General features: G+C 44.1%; 2 protein-coding genes across 3 annotated transcripts in view; one reads left to right on the plus strand and one right to left on the minus strand.

Annotated features, from left to right (window-relative positions):
* The window catches only part of MCPH1 (microcephalin 1), a 279100-nt gene that overhangs the window by 90809 nt on the left and 168901 nt on the right, over positions 1-19390 (plus strand). For both annotated transcript variants that reach the window (XM_066603603.1, XM_066603613.1), the window contains exon 12: positions 8538-8615. In XM_066603603.1, the coding sequence (XP_066459700.1) occupies positions 8538-8615 (78 nt within the window). The remainder of the gene's footprint in view (positions 1-8537; positions 8616-19390) is intronic.
* Positions 17142-19390, minus strand: part of ANGPT2 (angiopoietin 2) — a 48817-nt gene continuing 46568 nt past the window's right edge. Inside the window, exon 9 of the mRNA XM_066603626.1 lies at positions 17142-18716. Coding sequence (XP_066459723.1) covers positions 18556-18716 — 161 coding nt within the window. The 3' untranslated portion in view covers positions 17142-18555. The remainder of the gene's footprint in view (positions 18717-19390) is intronic.

Raw genomic sequence — 19390 nt, forward strand, 5'->3', positions numbered from 1 at the left:
AATTGTTCAGGTTATCAACCCCCATCTATCAGAAAGCATATTTGCTCTCTGATTATTACATATAAGGGTTTTTCCAGAAAAGAAGTGAAATAATGATTATTTGTTATTTATACCACATTGTGAATGGTATAAATTATAAATAGAGATGAGCGAACATACTCGTCCGAGCTTGATATTCGTGCGAATATTACGGTGTTCGGGATGCTCGTTACTCGTAACGAGTACCACGCGGTGTTCCGGTTACTTTCAGTTTCCTCTCTGAGACGTTAGCGCGCTTTTCTGGCCAATTGAAAGACAGGGAAGGCATTACAACTTCCCCCTGTGACGTTCAAGCCCTATACCACCCCCCTGCTGTGAGTGGCTGGGGCGATCAGATGTCACCCGAGTATAAAAGTCGGCCCCTACCGCGGCTCGCCACACATGCCTTGTGAGTTAGCTGAGGGAAAGTCCAGTTCTATTGGAGTTGCTGTAGGGAGAGTATTTGTAGTGAGTGTAGGCTTCAAGAACCCCAACGGTCCTTCTTAGGGCCACATCTACGTGTGTGCAGGCTGCTGTTAGCAGTGGAGAAATTTTTTTTCTTTCTCAAAACCGGCAGTGCAGAGCATTGCACCCGGTATTAGGGACAGAAGTGGTGCTTAGGCAGGGAGAGTGTTAGGAGTGAGTGTAGCCTTCAAGAACCTCAACGGTCCTTTCTAGGGCCACATTTAACTGTGTGGAGTACTGTGCAGGCTGCTGTTAGCTGTGTTGCTTTTTTTTTTTCTTCTCAAAATCGGCGGTGCAGAGCATTGCACCCTGCATTGATACTACAGGCACAGAATTGTGTAGGCAGGGCCACAACACAGTTATTAGTCATTGAATAGACGCAGTGGGCCTTTTCTTTTTTAACAAAAGGGAAAAAAGTATATTTGCCCTGCCTCTGTCAGTCCTAAGGGCTCTGGGTACGTGTGTGCTGCGTGGAGAACGTAAAAAAATCAGACGCAACCAGCTACGGTTGAGTGCAGCCTTGCGCCAATTTCTTTCCTGCCTGGGAAATACCTGCTCTGCCACAGTTAATAACTCTGCAACAGTAAAGTTCTGTGACACTTTTGCAGGGCCGCAACACAGTCATATTAGTCATTGAATAGATGCAGTGGGCCTTTTCTTTTTTAACAAAAGGGAAAAAAGTATATTTGCCCTGCCTCTGTCAGTCCTAAGGGCTCTGGGTACGTGTGTGCTGCGTGGAGAACGTAAAAAAATCAGACGCAACCAGCTACGGTTGAGTGCAGCCTTGCGCCAATTTCTTTCCTGCCTGGGAAATCAAATCACTGGTAATACAGCATGCTGAGGGGTAGGGGTAGGCCTAGAGGATGTGGACGCGGCCGAGGACGCGGAGGGCCAAGTGAGGGTGTGGGCACAGGCCGAGCCAGTGCGGTGGCCAGGGGTAGAGGCAGGGCCAGACCGAATAATCCACCAACTGTTTCCCAAAGCGCCCCCTCGCGCCATGCCACCCTGCACAGGTCAAGGTGCTCTACGGTGTGGCAGTTTTTCACAGAGACGCCTGACGACCGACGAACAGTGGTGTGCAACCTTTGTCGCGCCAAGATCAGCTGGGGAGGCACCACCAACAGCATGCGCAGGCATATGATGGCCAAGCACCCCACAAGGTGGGACGATGCCCGTTCACCGCCTCCGGTTTGCACCACTGCCTCTCCCCCTGTGCCCCAACCTGCCACTGAGATCCAACCCCCCTCTGAGGACACAGGCACTACCGTCTCCTGGCCTGCACCCACACCCTCCCCTCCGCTGTCCTCGGCCCCATCCAGCAATGTCTCTCAGCGCAGCGTCCAGACGTCGCTAGTGCCACAGTTTGAGCGCAAGCGCAAGTACGACGCCACGCACCCGCACGCTCAAGCGTTAAACGTGCACATTGCAAAATTGATCAGCCTAGAGATGCTGCCGTATAGGCTTGTGGAAACGGAGGCTTTCAAAAGCATGATGGCGGCGGCTGCCCCGCGCTACTCGGTTCCCAGTCGCCACTACTTTTCCCGATGTGCCGTCCCAGCCCTGCACGACCACGTCTCCCGCAACATTGTACGCGCCCTCACCAACGCGGTTACTGCCAAGGTCCACTTAACAACGGACACGTGGACAAGCACAGGCGGGCAGGGCCACTATATCTCCCTGACGGCACATTGGGTGAATTTAGTGGAGGCTGGGACAGAGTCAGAGCCTGGGACCGCTCACGTCCTACCCACCCCCAGAATTGCGGGCCACAGCTCGGTGGTGGTATCTGCGGCGGTGTATGCTTCTTCCACTAAAGCACCTTCCTCCTCCTCCTCCTCCAACGCAACCTCTGTCTCGCAATCAAGATGTGTCAGCAGCACGTCGCCAGCAGTCGGTGTCACGCGGCGTGGCAGCACAGCGGTGGGCAAGCGTCAGCAGGCCGTGCTCAAACTACTCAGCTTAGGAGAGAAGAGGCACACGGCCCACGAACTGCTGCAGGGTCTGACAGAGCAGACCGACCACTGGCTTGCGCCGCTGAGCCTCCAACCAGGCATGGTCGTGTGTGACAACGGCCGTAAGCTGGTGGCGGCTCTGCAGCTCGGCAGCCTCACGCACGTGCCATGCCTGGCCCATGTGTTTAATTTGGTGGTTCAGCGCTTTCTGAAAAGCTACCCCCACTTGTCATACCTGCTCGGAAAGGTGCGCCGGCTCTGCGCACATTTCCGCAAATCCCACACGCACGCTGCCACCCTGCGGACACTGCAACATAGGTTTAATCTGCCAGTGCACCGACTGCTGTGCGACGTGCCCACACAGTGGAACTCTACGCTCCACATGTTGGCCAGACTCTATGAGCAGCGTAGAGCTATAGTGGAATACCAACTCCAACTTGCGCGGCGCAGTGGGAGTCAGCCTCCTCAATTATTTACAGAAGAGTGGCCCTGGTTGGCAGCCATCTGCCAGGTCCTTGGAAAATTTGAGGAGTCTACCCAGGTGGCGAGCAGCGATGCTGCAATCATTAGCGTCACCATTCCTCTGCTATGCATCTTGAGAAGTTCCCTGCAAAGCATAAAGGCAGACGCTTTGCGCTCGGAAACAGAGCCGGGGGAAGACAGTATGTCGCTGGATAGTCAGAGCACCCTCCTGTCTATATCTCAGCGCGTTGAGGAGGAGGAGCATGAGGAGGAGGGGGAAGAGACAGCTTGGCCCACTGCTGACGGTACCCATGCTGCTTGCCTGTCATCCTTTCAGCGTGTATGGCCTGAGGAGGAGGAAGAGGAGGAGGAGGAGGATCCTGAAAGTGATCTTCCTAGTGAAGACAGCCATGTGTTGCGTACAGGTACCCTGGCACACATGGCTGACTTCATGTTAGGATGCCTTTCTCGTGACCCTCGCGTTACACGCATTCTGGCCACTACGGATTACTGGGTGTACACACTGCTCGATCCACGGTATAAGGAGAGCCTTTGCACTCTCATTCCCGAAGAGGAAAGGGGTTCGAGAATGATGCTATACCACAGGGCGCTGGTGGACAAACTGATGGTAAACTTCCCATCCGACAGCGCTAGTGGCAGAAGGCGCAGTTCCGAGGGCCAGGTAGCAGGGGAGGCGCAGAGATCAGGCAGCATGTACAGCGCAGGCAGGGGAACATTCTCCAAGGCCTTTGCCAGCTTTATGGCTCCCCAGCAAGACTGTGTCACCGCTCCCCAGTCAAGGCTGAGTCGGCGGGAGCACTGTAAAAGGATGGTGAGGGAGTACGTAGCCGATCGCACGACCGTCCTCCCTGACGCCTCTGCCCCCTACAACTACTGGGTGTCGAAGCTGGACACGTGGCCTGAACTCGCGCTGTATGCCCTGGAGGTGCTTGCTTGTCCTGCGGCTAGCGTCTTGTCAGAGAGTGTGTTAAGTGTGGCTGGGGGAATCATCACGGATAAGCGTACCCACCTGTCAACCGACAGTGCCGACAGGCTTACACTCATCAAGATGAACAAAGCCTGGATTTCCCCAGACTTCTCTTCTCCACCAGCGGACAGCAGCGATACGTAAGCAATACGTAGGCTGCACCCGCGGATGGAAGCTACGTTCTCTCTCACCATCCAAAACGGGGACATTTCTGCTTCATCAATCTGTGTCTAATATTCCTCCTCCTCCTCCTGCTCCTCCTCCTGAAACCTCAAGTAATCACGCTGAACGGGCAATTTTTCTTAGGGCCACAAGGCTCACTCATATAATTTTTCTAAACAATTTTTATATGTTTCAATGCTCTTAAAAGCGTTGAAACTTTAACTTGAACCAATTTTTCGTTAAACTGGGCTGCCTCCAGGCCTAGTTACCACTTAAGCCACATTAACCAAAGCGATTAATGGGTTTCACCTGCCCTCTTGGTTGGCCATGGCCAATTTTTTGGATGTACATTAGTACTGTTGATACAGCAATTTTTGTGGGCCCTCGCCTACAGTGTAATCAAATGAATTTTTAGCCCACCTGCATTACAGCTGACGTTACATCCGCTGTGTTGGGCAATGCAATGGGATATTTTTGTGTATCGCCGGTGGGTTCCAGGGAGCCACCCATGCTGTAGGTGCACACGGAGTTTAACCTACATCTGTCCACTTGTAAAGAACCCCAGTCTGACTGGGGCATGCAGTGTGGGCCGAAGCCCACCTGCATTAAGCACGACATTACTACCTCAGCTGTGTTGGGCAATGCAATGGGATATTTCTATGTACCGCCGGTGGCTTCCTGGCACCCACCCATGCTGTGGGTCCACAGGGAATTATAAATGCATCTGTTTCCACTTGTAAAGAACCCCAGTCAGACTGGGGCATGCAGTGTGGGCCGAAGCCCACCTGCATTAAGCACGACATTACTACCTCAGCTGTGTTGGGCAATGCAATGGGATATTTTTATGTACCGCCGGTGGGTTCCAGGGAGCCACCCATGCTGTCGGTCCACAGGGACTTCACAATAGGGAGTTGTACCTGCCTGTGTCTATGAATTAAAAAGCCCGGTCTGACTGGGGCATGCAGACACCTTGACAGAATGAATAGTGTGTGGCACATAGGTTCCCCATTGCTATGCCCACGTGTGCAGCTCCTGATGGCGGTGGCACAGGATTATATTTCTCATTGCTTCTGTACAGCATTGTGGGCTATCGCCCCGCCCCTTTTAAAGAGGGTCGCTGCCTAGCCGTGCCAACCCTCTGCAGTGTGTGCCTGCGGTTCCTCCTCATGGCAGACGCACTTATAAATAGACATGAGTGTGGCGTGGCATGAGGGCAGCTGAAGGCTGCGCAGGGACAATTTGGTGTGCGCTGTGGACACTGGGTCGTGCAGGGGGGTTGGGCAGCATGTAACCCAGGAGAAGTGGCAGCGGAGTGTCATGCAGGCAGTGATTGTGCTTTGTTGGAGGTAGTGTGGTGCTTAGCTAAGGTATGCATTGCTAATGAGGGCTTTTCAGAAGTAAAAGTTGTTGGGAGGGGGGGGGGGCACTCTTGCCGGTATTGTGGCTTAATAGTGGGACCTGTGAACTTGAGATGCAGCCCAACATGTAGCCCCTCGCCTGCCCTATCCGTTGCTGTGTCGTTCCCATCACTTTCTTGAATTGCCCAGATTTTCACACATGAAAACCTTAGCGAGCATCGGCGAAATACAAAAATGCTCGGGTCGCCCATTGACTTCAATGGGGTTCGTTACGCGAAACGAACCCTCGAGCATCGCGATAATTTCGTCCCGAGTAACGAGCACCCGAGCATTTTGGTGCTCGCTCATCTCTAATTATAAACAATTGTGGTGAAATTGCTTTTTTACTATTGCCCTTCACACAAAAAAATTCTAAAAGTTATTCAATTCTTTATATGTGCCTGAAATTGGTTCCTACAAAAACTAGAACTCCTCACACAGAATACAACGTGTCCTACAACTACATTGAGGAAACATAAAAAACTGTTTCCATTGGAACACAAAAATGGATACAGTTTAGTGGCTCTTAAAGGGGTTGTCCCGCGATAGGCTGGAATCGGCACATATGACGGGACAGAGCTACGCGATGACGCGTACAAGGGGGCGGAGCCAGAACGCCGCTGCTGCCGAGCCGAAGGGAAAAGACCCATCTGCGCAAGCGCGTCTAATCCGGCGATTAGACGCTGAAATTAGACGGCACCATGGCGACGGGGACGCCAGCAACGGAGCAGGTAAGTGAATAACTTCTGTATGGCTCATATTTAATGCACGATGTATATTACAAAGTGCATTAATATGGCCATACAGAAGTGTATAACCCCACTTGCTGCCGCGGGACAACCCCTTTAAGGCTAAAATTAGTTATGTCACTAAGTGGTTAAAAATTAATTCTGAGTCAAATATATTTACATGTGCTAAAATCTGCAATAAAGAAAAATTACATTTTCGGGAGGGTTTCTCCAATTTTAACGTGACTGTTGGGGTGCTAAAACCATTGCAAGATGGCCGGTTACTGATGGCGAAATGTCTGACGATGTCCACTATTATAACACTTAAGAGTCCTCTCTCTCTCATGACCATGCAAAATTTGAAGTCTGTTATGTACTCTTTATACTAACTTGATTTTGATTGGCGTACCCAATGTTGGAATAGTACCTCTTTTTTTAAGTATAATTTCTTTTGCAAAAGAAAATTAAAAAATTTTAATAAAAAATGCAATTATTAAAAAAACCATTGCAAGATGATTGCTTCTCATTGTAAATCTCTGACATCAATGTGTTTTCTTTCCTAATGATAGTAGTATTGTTTGTTTTCCGTGTGCCACAAATTGACCATCACAATCACAGTTTCATATGCTTGTTAATGCTGGGCATAAATCAGTGACAATTGGTACTAATTTATTCCAAAGTATTGAAATTTGCTAGATCTCCCATGACCTGACAGTAAGTAGTTCCCAAGCAAAATGTACTCTGCTTATTTCTTTTTTAAAAAGTGTTCCGCATTTTTAAAGGATACTATATAAAATGCTTTGCACTAACTGGCTAGATAATAGCAATAGAAATCCAATGCAGTATAAACTACCCTGTGTATTTTTATGAAATCCTATAACTTCATTTCTCTTCATATAGCGCCAACATGTTCTGCGACACTGTGCACATATTTTCATCACATACATCAGTCACTGAGCCCTATGGGGCTCACAGTCTGAATACACTGTGTAATAAAACAGATCATTGAAAGCCTTTTCAGCAACATTGGGGAAAAGTCACTAACTAACAGGGATCCCGCAGCAGAATCCGACCCTGTGCCCGGCCATTGACCCTGCTCACCTGTCCGGATTCTCCTTTTTCGGTACTGCTGGCGCGCACGCACAGTAAAGATAAAGCCACGCCATTGCTAGGCGATGACACAGATTCTGCGACCTTTCTGCAGTACTCACTGCGGAGGGGCCACAGGACGGATGGCTTCCATTGACTTCAATAGATGCCGTCAGTGCGGAAAACCGCACAGATTGGAGCATGCTGCAATTTTTTTCTGCCACGAGCGGAAATTTTGGCTCATGTGCAGGAAGCAGCGGGTCTCCATAGGATGCTATGGGCGGTACTTGCTGCGGAATCCAGGGGCAGCCGCAGGCCTTAGATCCTGCAAATCAAATCCGTCCATCTGCAGGAGCCCTTAGTTGGGCTTTTGTAGTGCCCTCTGTTTTAACCCATTATGAGTATCTTATAGATTATCTCATGACGGTAATATTTTAAAATACAACTAACTCTAAAATACTTTAACTATTATAATTATATATATATATAGGTTTCAGAGCTCAATACACAAAGCACTATATGAATGGCACTAGAAAATGAGCAGTTTTACTGTATACATATTGAAAAATATCTAGTTGTTATGTCCTATAAAGTATAGAAGTTCTGCAAAATTCACCTTGCTCTATGAATACCCTGTTAATGATTTATTTTAGTCGGTCTTATAGATGTAAAGTTGTTGAACTGACTAATCTGATTTTAAAATTTACCTAAAGGGGTATTCCAGTCTTGCCAATCCTATTTGAATGTGTTTTTAAATTGCAAAACAATACACTCACCCATAAGATATTTATTTCCTAAATGCTCCATTCTCCAGATATTGCAGATATGGATTCCTCTGATCTCTAGTTGTTTACTACTTGTTCCCAGGAAAAGCAACTACCTCTTCTATGGAAAGAAATAGCAAAGCACAATAGTAGCTGGGGGACGGGCTGAAAGCTAGTATACATGCACGCCTGAAATCCAAAGACAGAAATGCACAAGTGCTGGCCTTCTCTGCTATATCTTTCCATAAAAGAGGTGGTCTGTTTCCCTGGGAACGTGCAGTAAACAACTAGAGGTCAGAGGAATCAACAGCTGCAATATCTGGAGAACGGAGCATTTTGGAAATTAACATTGTATGGGTGAGTGCATTGTTTTGTCATTTTCAACACATTGAAAAAAAGGTTCCTGGGTTACGAATACCCCTTTAAAATAAAGCCAAAAATGTAAAAATATATATGCTATATATTACATCATTCACTACACATCACTTCCTTTTTTTTTTTGGTTATAAAAGGTGCTGTGGTCTCTAGAATGTGGTCACTGGATTCCAGAGGAACCCTACGAGCTATCTGATGATTTTCCTGGAGCTCCTGTAAGTCATATATTTCCTTTAGCAAGCACTTCTCTCTTCCTATTTGTGAGTGCTTCATATCATATAGTTGCTCTTTATTCGATCGGTGTATAATGATACAGTAAAGCGATCTAATTGAACAGTAAATTACTTTGCAATAATTTATCAAGCAAAACATTCACAAGTCTACCATTTCCTTCTGTGGCTTTACTACTCAGGATTGACCCCTTTCGTAAAACCTCCCAGCATACATTTATTCTAACAGTCTACTGGTTCCTGACATTGCTTGGATGATTATTTTTCAGATGTGTGATGTAAGTTTTTATACCCAGTTTAAAATCCCCCCCATAGCATTGATGGGATTTTAGTTCAGGATTTGACAGCCATTCAAGAACCCTCTATTCCTTTTTATAATAGATTCACTGGTATGTTTGGGGTTATTGTCATGTTGCAAGGTTCACTTTTGACTGAGCTTCATTATGGTCTCATTGCTCTCAAATCCATACTGTAATCTATGACCGTGATAAGCAAGAAACAATAGCGCAGTGTAGTATTTATATTTGTTACTTTTGATACATTTACTTTTCTTACATTTCAACTGTATTGTGGTGGTGCTGGTTGCATACATCCACTCACCGCTTCATAAGTATGAACTTGGGGATTACCGTATATACTCGAGTATAAGCCGAGTTTTTCAGCACATTTTTTGTGCTGAAAAAGCCCCCCTCGGCTAATACTTGAGTAAGGTAAAAAAAAAAAAAAAGGAAATGCAATACCCCTCTCCCAGCCAATGTCTGTGTCCCCGTGCGATGCTCTCCCCGGCAGTGCAGCAAGCTGCTTCAGTCTTCTCCCCATTGTAACGAAGTGCTATGATTGGATCGAGCGCCAGCCAATCACAGCCAGCGCTCGATCATTCATAGCCATTCAGTGAATGACATCACTGAATGGCTGTGATTGGTTTATCAAGCGCCGGCTATGATTGGCTGGCGCTCGATCCAATCACAGCCCTTCCTCACACAGCGCTGACGGCGGGGTAATTTAAAACCGAGCCAGGGAGATGACAGCGGGGAGAAGTCTAAAGCAGCTTGCCACACTGCGCCGGGGACACAGATGCCGTCTGGGAGTTGAGTATTGCGTTTTTGTTTGTTTGTTTACCTAGTATATACTCCAAGTATAGCTAGGCTTATACTCGAGTCAATACGTTTCACCAGTCTTTTGTGGTAAAACTTATTGACTCGGCTTATACTCAGGTCGGCTAATACTCGCGTATATACGGTAACTTGTCTAAGTTGATGAATACTGAAATAGAGAATTGTAGTGTCCAAACAAATTTTTAACAAAGGGAAAAAAAATACAGATTCTTTTTTTTTTCTTCTTTTTTTAGTTTTGCTATTTAAAACTGGAAGGAAATTATGGAACACAGTCATATAATCGCTGACTATTAAGACAGTTATGCAGTTATTAGCTCTTATACCTCAGCAGGATATTCATTAAAATAGACGAACTCTACAACTTCAAAGCTTAATGGCTTGTAAAGGTCAAAACACTAAAACCACAAAGTCATCACAGGGCTTATACCATGGACTCTGGTAATTCTATGAACTGTGCAACCTATTATTTCCTTAGAATGTAGAGTGAATAGCAGAAATCCTTCTCCAAGTAAGACCTGAAGTTCAAAACTCAGCTTTGTTCTTCTGACAATTGAGTCCATAATCTGCTAATATTAAGAAGGGAGGAACCCAGTACAGCTGTAGAACAATGTTCTAGTTAATCTCTAGAGATGAGCGAGTATACTCGCTAAGGCACTACTCGCTCGAGTAATGTGCCTTAGCCGAGTATCTCCCCGCTCGTCTCTAAAGATTCGGGGGCCGCCGCAGCTGACAGGTGAGTTGCGGCGGGGAGCGGGGCAGAGTGGGCGGGAGAGAGGGAGAGACAGATCTCCCCTCCGTTCCTCCCTGCTCTCCCCCGCAGCTCCCCGCCCCACGGCGGCACCCGAATCTTTCGGGACGAGCGGGGAGATACTCGGCTAAGGCACATTACTCGAGCGAGTAGTGCCTTAGCGAGTATACTTGCTCATCCCTATTAATCTCCATTAGCATATTACATCACTGTTTCATCTAGCAAGTAAACCTTTTTTTATTATTCTTATCTTTTTGCTATTTAAGGCTCTCTCACATGAGCGGTTTTTATGGCGTATTATACGTTTGGGTTTTTCTGCACATAATGCACAGTAACTAACATTATATTACTTTCAAAAACGAGTGTAAAAAATAATGCAACATGCACTATCTTGGCACATATTACGCGCACATATACACCAAGATATCGTATGGGAGTTTGTTGGCAAGCAGCAGTATGCAATGCATTTTGTACAGCTGTGATACCCCGCACAAGAGATAAGCCTGCTGAAAATGCTCATAGACATGTACATATACAAAATCTCACATATAATATAAGTTAGTCCAGATGTATAAGGCAGATTATTATTGGTATCTTGGGTCAAAAGTTACCAATGTGAGTTTTTTCTGCTTTATTAATAGAAAAATGTACAGTAGACCTCACATTTGTGTCAGTGCTTGACGGACCCCATTGACAATAATGGGGTCTGTCGTCTTACCATAAAAATAATTCTGCACACTGAATTCCTTATTTACAGTAAACTTAATGAACTCTGTAATGGGGACTGCTAACGGACCCTCTGACGCAGATGTGAACACACCCTTACTGGGAAGGATATTACTAGGCATGTTATTACCTAATTGCTAATGTGTGTGTTTCATTACTAGTGGTCAGGGTCTTAACAGGAAATTACAAGAAAAATAGCAGAATAGTCTCTCAGTAAGGCTGCCTGTGCATGGCGCTAGTGATATTCCGCTGCAGGGAAGGAGTGGGGAGCACTGACAGGTCTCCGTGATGAGTCTATTTAATAGATAGGCTCACTGTGGAGAATCGCGGCAAATCTCAGCATGCCGCAATTTCAATCCCACGAGCAAGGAATCGCTATGATTCTCCGCTCGTGGACGTTGGGCTGCGCTTTTCATAGTTAGCCTATGGAAAGCATGTCATGCGAGGTGTTTGGGCGATTTATCGCCGCGGTTCCCGCAATGACAACTTGCCCGTGGACAGGAGACCTAAAGAGAGTGACGTTTAAAGGTTTACTACATACAGGAGCACTGGACTGATTGATTACCAGTTACCAACCATTCACACAGGAGGGCTGAATGGAATTTTGCAGACGCTTTGGGAGTGATAGAGATGCCTGTCTCATCAGTTGAATAACTTACAAAGCTGTTGTACACCTTATTGGAAACAAAATCTCAGCTGTTATATACTGGCTAGTATTTCTTACAAGCACGTGCCTGGAGCTTTTCTTTATACTACTTGGATTCCTTTTACACAGAGCGAGAAATCGTTCAAATGAGCGAACGATGACAGTCGTTTGCTTTAAAATGCAGTCTGTTTACACACCCAGATAATTATAGACATTTTTTTGGAATTTTCTCAATTGCTGGTCTTTCAGGGGACTGTGCCAGTAAATGGGAACGAATAAACAATTACTACTTACGCATAACGACTTGGAAATGACTGAACAATGATTATGTCTGCATAAAATGAACGACGAGTGATAACCAAACAAAATATTGTTTGTCATATGTGGCTCATGTAGACAAGGAATGATTATTGTTCAAAGTCACATAATCCAATGATTTTTTTTTTAATTTAAACAATAATCGTTCCATGTAGAAAGACCTATCCCAGCAGGAAAGAGGGTAAAGGTCCATTTAGATGGGATGAATGTCTGGCAAGCGATGCCTGACACTCGTCCCTGTGTGTCCTCGCTCCTGTGCTCCTGCACAGGAGCTAGTAGTGCTGGTTTACTTACAGAGCAGCCAGCAGAGGGGCGGGGAGGCTGCAGGAGATTTCTCTCCTTACGATCCCCCGCCCCTCTTCATTGACTTAATATAGCAACCGTTCAGTACTGAACGGCCGCTATTTACACTGAACCTCCAGCCACCCCGCTGTGAGCCAGCAATACTAGCCGCTGTGCAGCAGCATGAGAGTGAGTATGTGCGGGGACAAGTGTGAGGCATCGTTTGTCTGATATTCGTCCCGTCTAAATGGGCCTTTAGCTGTTTCACCTGCAAACCCAAAACTTTAATTTAAAGTACACTTCTGTATGTTAATGAAAGTACCTTTTGTCTTGAATGAGTCAGAGGCATCAAGTGGTCATGCCATAACTTCTTTCGAAGTGGTATGGCTGTGACCATATGATGCTTTGTACTAGAAGTAAAGTTTTATAGCTACATAAGCTTTTTATTCTTACATAATTATTGGATTTTCAAATAAATGGCACTTGAGGGCAGGCCAAGATGCCTACCAAGATGGCCACATAATCTAGCAGCTCCCGCTGGTTACCAATGCGATAAAGCTTACCACTCACAGCAGAAAACTGCTCAGCTACCACACACAACATCAAAGATTTAGCATTGCCTCCTGCAAGGCATGCGGTGTACTCCCTTCAGCTGTCTGTCTATAATCCCACACAAGGCAGTAGACTAAGACATCTGGTGACGGACTCCATTCCTGCTTCTCATTAGGCTATGTCTCCATAGCACCCAACGTCAGAAAAAAAAGTGCATGGTAGATGTTAGGTCCCTTCTCCTTTCACCAGCAGCTTTCAATCTGGCCACCATCAGACATGCATTAGAGGACTCCAACACCACCTGGCAAATAAACTCAGTGTAGAAGTTCAGGCACTAAGGTGGAGCCTCAGGTGTAGTAGCCACAGGACTGGAGAGTAGTCGGATGCAAAGCCAGGAGTCAGCAACGGGTAATCACAGTATGCAGTACAAGAGATGAGGCGGGTAGCGTAGTCAGGAGAGAAAGCCAGGACTCAGCAATTGGTAATCTTGTAGCAATAGCAGGCAGAAGGGGAGCGGGATTAAACACCACAGAGCAGAATAATCTCACACTGAGGGAGTGCCAGGGCCCGGCTTTTATAGGAAGTCCAATCAAGACAGAGGCGGGGTCCGGACCAGGAGTCAAGAACTAGGTTAACAAGGCTAGGGTTTGCAAGGGAATTTATCCAAAGGCCTGGATAGCTCAGTGGAGAAAGCTGCTGAGTAGAGCGCAAGAGGTCCTCTGTTCAAGCCTCGACACTCAGCTTCTTTGGAGTTGAGTGAGGAGCACATAACATCTGTCCTCCCAGTCTATCTTTCTGTAATGCCATTCAAGCCAAAGAGGCAGTTCTTGACCTCAAAATAGGTTCTGTCTATTCCCTTACATGGTCAAGCCATACAGGAGGAACTACTGGAGGACAACCTAGGGAGCAACATTCTTTCTCTCTAATTTTGTAACCTCCAGAGACATCTAGAACACCACAGCAGAAATTTACTCTGATGCAACTTCTTCATATGCTGCACCACCCCTTGATCACCAAGGGTGGCAAAATTATTTAAAGCATCTGCCAACTGAAGGGGACTTATAGGAACTTATATTTGAAGTAAGAGACCTGCAGGTTAGATATTTTAGTTAATTAAGTTAATGGCTGACTAGGTAGGTTCTCTGGAATGAATGCACAGGAGCTGAGAATTTAAAGGTCACTCAAAAAGCAATCTCCAGTGGTTTTGTTGGAAGGCCTATAAGGTGATATTCCAGACAGGTTGTATCTCCCTAGTTATGCGTATTGACAAGAATATAACCCATCAGACTGAAATGCTATCTTCATAGCTGTGTTTCCTTGAGACTGTAATGGCTCTTCATCCCTCTTGGCCTACTTTCAAGAAACTTAACACACTTGAAGCTAGCTTTCTATATAGTACAAAGCTTATTGCCTTATTGTAGACTGCTACAATGACAGGAGGAACAAGGACTTGCTTGCAAAATACCTTAGAGAGAATACCAAACAGTAAACCCCGCACTCAGAAAGAATGATGACTGTCCCATTTGTAATTGCAATATGGTCTCGGATGTTTCATGGCTAATTCTCTGTGCTGCATTCACCACCTAACACTCTCCCAGCCAACCCTGCCCAGAGCAGAGATTTACTCAGAATTCCTTTTTTCCTCTGTGGTTTTCACTGAAGCCATCCCCTTTGTCAATGCTGATATTACTCATGCGAACTAGGGGGCGTGGGGGGGGGGGGTTGGGCTCTTGAGGTCTTGCCAAACAAAAATATGGTCTCTAATATGTTTATACTACCTAAAGTTTAGCTTTTAGCATGTTCTTCATCACTGTACTGTTAATTCCTTTGCACTTTCCTTCTTAAATAGAACTGTACTATAGAATTAAAAACATAAGTAGTATGCAATATCTCGCTACCTTATTACACAATAAAGTTGATTTATTTGACATAGTTTTGAGCCCTTATTTCACACATTGGATTCTGCTAGTGTCTTAGAGCCCTCTTTACTTCAGTAGTTCATTTTTATTTTATACATATATTGTCTGCATCTGCTCTTGCAGACACTATCCCCACCTTTGCATTGATGTAGTCAACTATACAATCCTTTGTGGTTCCATACCACATAATACACTCCCAGACCATAATGGAACCTCCACCATACTTAACACAGGCAAAAGGCATCCCCACAACCAGGTACATCCACCTGATTTGGAGATGGAGTAGCGTGATTTGCCACTCCATAGAACTTTCTTCCATTGCCTAACTGTCCAATAACAACTCTCCTTGCACTACTGAAGATGGACTGATGGAACTTCTTTGAGAGAACTCACTGGATGCTTGCAGGATGAACGTAGGGAAATAACCATTGTAATTGATCAGACATTAATAGAGAACGTGTGTTATGGAGAGCATCCAATGTCATTAGAGCCAAAGAAGGCCCTAAGTATTAACATATGTAAATAAATTCTACTTTTGATTCTTGCTCAGGTGTCCAATTACTTTTGTTAGGATAGCATGTGTCTGCCCTATTTATGACTCATTAGCCCTGGTCACTCCCTCTTGGGCATTTTTTCCTTGTTCCTACACTGAACTATTCGAAGAATCATAGCTTATTCTGCATTCAGTAAACTACATGATTACCTTTTTATCGTTTTTTTAATGTATTTTTTATTAACATTTTTCAAATAAAGTGTACATTGAATAATATTGTACGAAGTGGTCGGCATCATTTTCATAGTTTATGGATGTTATGTATTGGAAGATAAAATATGTGCCTTACTTGATTTATTTGCTTCTGTTAACTGATGTACTTCTACTACTATATTTCTTACATTTAATCTTCAACTGGATGTGCACTGAATATCTCCACAACATTTTGTGTTGAAAATTCTTTAATAAAAGTATAGTTTAAAAAAAAGAAAGGGACATTCTAGGCTTGGGTGTGTAGATGACGTGGTTAAAGGGACACTGGACATAAATTAATAATTGTTGGAACTGACCCACTAGGGACACTAAACCTACTAGAGCTTTACTTGGAGTTATGTGTTTCCCCAAAAGCCTGTTTTGAAGCTATTGCTTGTAGCGTAAGCTATCTATTTTCCAGAAATATAACTGCCCGTGCTACTCCTCATTGGATTGGTAGCAGCAGTTGTCATGACCAAGCCTTCCTTGACATAAGTTGTTGTTCTGTATCCATTGACTGAAGCTGCAGAGCAGTGATGTGGTAACCTGCTCTACTCATTGCTTTGCAGCTTCAATGGCCTGATTAGGATAATGGGCAGCACAGGATTTTGTATTTCTGGCATACAGACAATTAACACAACAAAAAATAACTGCAAAACCGTTATTTTGAAGAAGCGTTTAACACCAACTAAAGACTCCGGTGAGTTAGGTGCCCCTACTTTGTTAGTGTTAGCGACTATTAATTTTGTCCAGCATGTTAAGGCCCTTTTACACAGAGCGATGATCGCTCAAACATCGCTAAAAAGCGATCATTTGAGTGATAATCGATGTGTCTAAATGCGTGGCCATCGCGCAATTTTTGTGCATTGCTAGCTGATCGTTAAATTAAGTCCAACCTAAAAATCGGCGTTCAGCCTTATCAGCAGTTCTCCGCGTGTAGTGCTGATAGCATTGTTTCCCGCTGGAGAATAAATGAACTGAAAGCAGATAAGAGCCCTCGGGCTATTATCTGCTTTCAGCTAAGGCTTCATTTGCACACTTTATAGCTCTAAAGTATCTGAGTAGCTACTTAATAGTTTATGCAAAACTATCGCTGAAAGCTGTCACTCAAACTGTCATTTGAGCAATCTTTGAGAGATAATCGCTCGGTGTAAATGGGCCTTTACTTTTAACGAACTAATATGGTACAAACGCTGTCAGTGCAAAATATCCTTAATATCTATATTCATATCTTAAACAAACAATAGAGTTCTAATTAGAAACTAGTATTTCTAAATAGACAAGTTCAGTTGGTATACAGTAGTGAAAATAAAGGTAATGTTTGTCACTGTGATAAGAAACCACTCTTTGGACCTAGTAAAAAGGCAAACCTATGAGACAGTCACATATTTTATGAAAGTAGAGAAAATAAATAGTTACTCATTTTGGGAAGATGGTCCATGAATGCAAAAAACACAATGTTCACAGAAGAAATCTTTATCAAAACAGAGAATGTATGCATATAACATGAATAAAATGTATCTTGCAGAGACCAGATAATTCAGAGAAAATCGCCTAGTCCTTTTGCCACTGAAAGCCATAAACTTATGCAAAAACAGTTGCCTTATCCGTTAAAGAGGTTTTTGCAGATTAGTTGGTTGCTTGCTTGCTTTTATATAGAAAAAGGCCTATTTTTGTCAATGGGCTGTCTATGGTAAGACAGTTAACCCTAATTCACTTCAGTAGGGATGAGCTGCAATACCGGACACCGTTCACAGACAAGAGTGGCACTGTTTCTGGGAGGAAAAATAAAAGTAGACTGGACAGCCGCTTTTAATGTGCAATAATGATTCAAGTTTTCAACCGGTTTCTATAAGTGAGATTATTATAAATTTTGTTCAGCATTACAACTTGGTTGGTTAATCTGCTGCTGTAGTTCTCTGTTGATGGGTTTATGTGAAGTATTTTTGCCTTGATGATCTATAATACATTCTTCATTTGTAACCTATAGGTCTAAAGTGATAAAGCAATCAAAACTTCATATCTGGATATTCCCTGTAACTGAGTTTAGTGTTAGCCTAGCTGTCCGGTGCAGTAAAGTCAAATTGCTTTCACTGACTTCACTTCCCCATCCATCATATGCAATTATAGCCACTGCCACTATTCACAATAGACTCTACTGAACATATTGATGATTCTTTTTGGGCGGAGCTTTCGTTAATTATACTTATGTATGGATCTATAAGCACATCCGTGACCTTTCCATTATCGGTGACCTTTGTTCACTATTTAACTTAAACATTATGCATACAAGTGGTCACATATACCATTCACTCTTGGTGAAAAGTCAAGATTCATTGGCGACTTGAATCGTACCTCCATTATATGTGGCATTTGCATGGTTTTTACCATGTTGTTTCCATTAAGTAATGGGATTACCTATAATAAACTATGTAAACAGGTCATAAAATATATCCTGGCCTCCTGTTATTTATATGTGTAACAAATTATCAAAATCTGTATACAGTTAATTTACAGTCGTATGTACACCACATAATACAAAAACATAATACAAAGTGGTTTGCAGGTAGGCTGCCATGAAGACTGCAAGTATGTGTCTGCAGAGAGGCACAACATAGGGGTTTTTGTATACTTCACAGTTCCAGTTATTTACATTCAAATAAATGTTGCACGAAGCGGAAAGTTCCTCAACGGCCATGTAAAGAGCTGCCTTGATGTCCTATACATATGTTTCAATGAATCGTTCTTCCCTTTAGTTAAGTAGTCCACTTTCCAGAGATTCACTCTTTCATTTCCAATCGACATGGCAGCAGATATGACTTTTTATTAAATGTTCTGTTTCCATAACAGAATAAGTACAATTTCATTGTGTATTTAAAAGTCAACTGGTCGAATCATCATTGTTGTCGCTTTCAAAGAGTACCCCGACCCTTTCCAGTAGTACCATTTAATCCCATTAAATTTGTTTGTATTCTGCCCTAACGAGTAATACATCCCATTCAAGTTGGATGGGCCACAGGCATCAAACCACCAACCTGTAAGAAAGGACAGCAAGAGTTTAGTAGTTTAACTAGTTAGTCCTTAGGTTCAGTAATCTGTAACCCAGTAAATAAAATAAAAAAAGTAACAACATCTTACATATTAAAGGGCCACTCCAATGATTTAAAAAACATGCATTCATTGTGTAGCTTTTCCCCCAGTATATATAAGTGAGCTAGTGTTACCTTGGTTAGTTAATACTTTCTATCTCAAACTCCAAGCCTCTTTATCCTCAGATGGTCATTTGATCTGACCAGCTTGGTAATTATAGATTCATTTTCTAGTCAGTTTCTCAGTCTGTGTGATGATGTTACATGGATCTGCCACAGAAAATGCTTAGAGGGAGACACGGGTACTCCTGTCACAGTTGCTGATGATGATCACACACTTCCTGTCACACAGTTATAATAGAGGAGATCACAACGCATTCTCCTGACTGTGTACTTATAGTCTATAGCTTATTTAGGTGAATATAGAAGGTAGTGATAATTGCAGTGTCCTCCCAGTACAGGCTTTAGCTGCTTATGTGATGTAGTAAAAGATAAAGCAGGGAGAAATCTCATTCTCAAGATGGTGTCAGATTAAACATCAGACAGGAGGTTGTATTGCATAGATCTGGCAGCAGTATACGTAGGAGACCTTCAGCGTGGGACAGGCAATTGAGCAATTT

This window comes from Eleutherodactylus coqui, chromosome 1 (assembly GCF_035609145.1).
Source record: "Eleutherodactylus coqui strain aEleCoq1 chromosome 1, aEleCoq1.hap1, whole genome shotgun sequence".
NCBI lineage: Eukaryota > Metazoa > Chordata > Amphibia > Anura > Eleutherodactylidae > Eleutherodactylus > Eleutherodactylus coqui.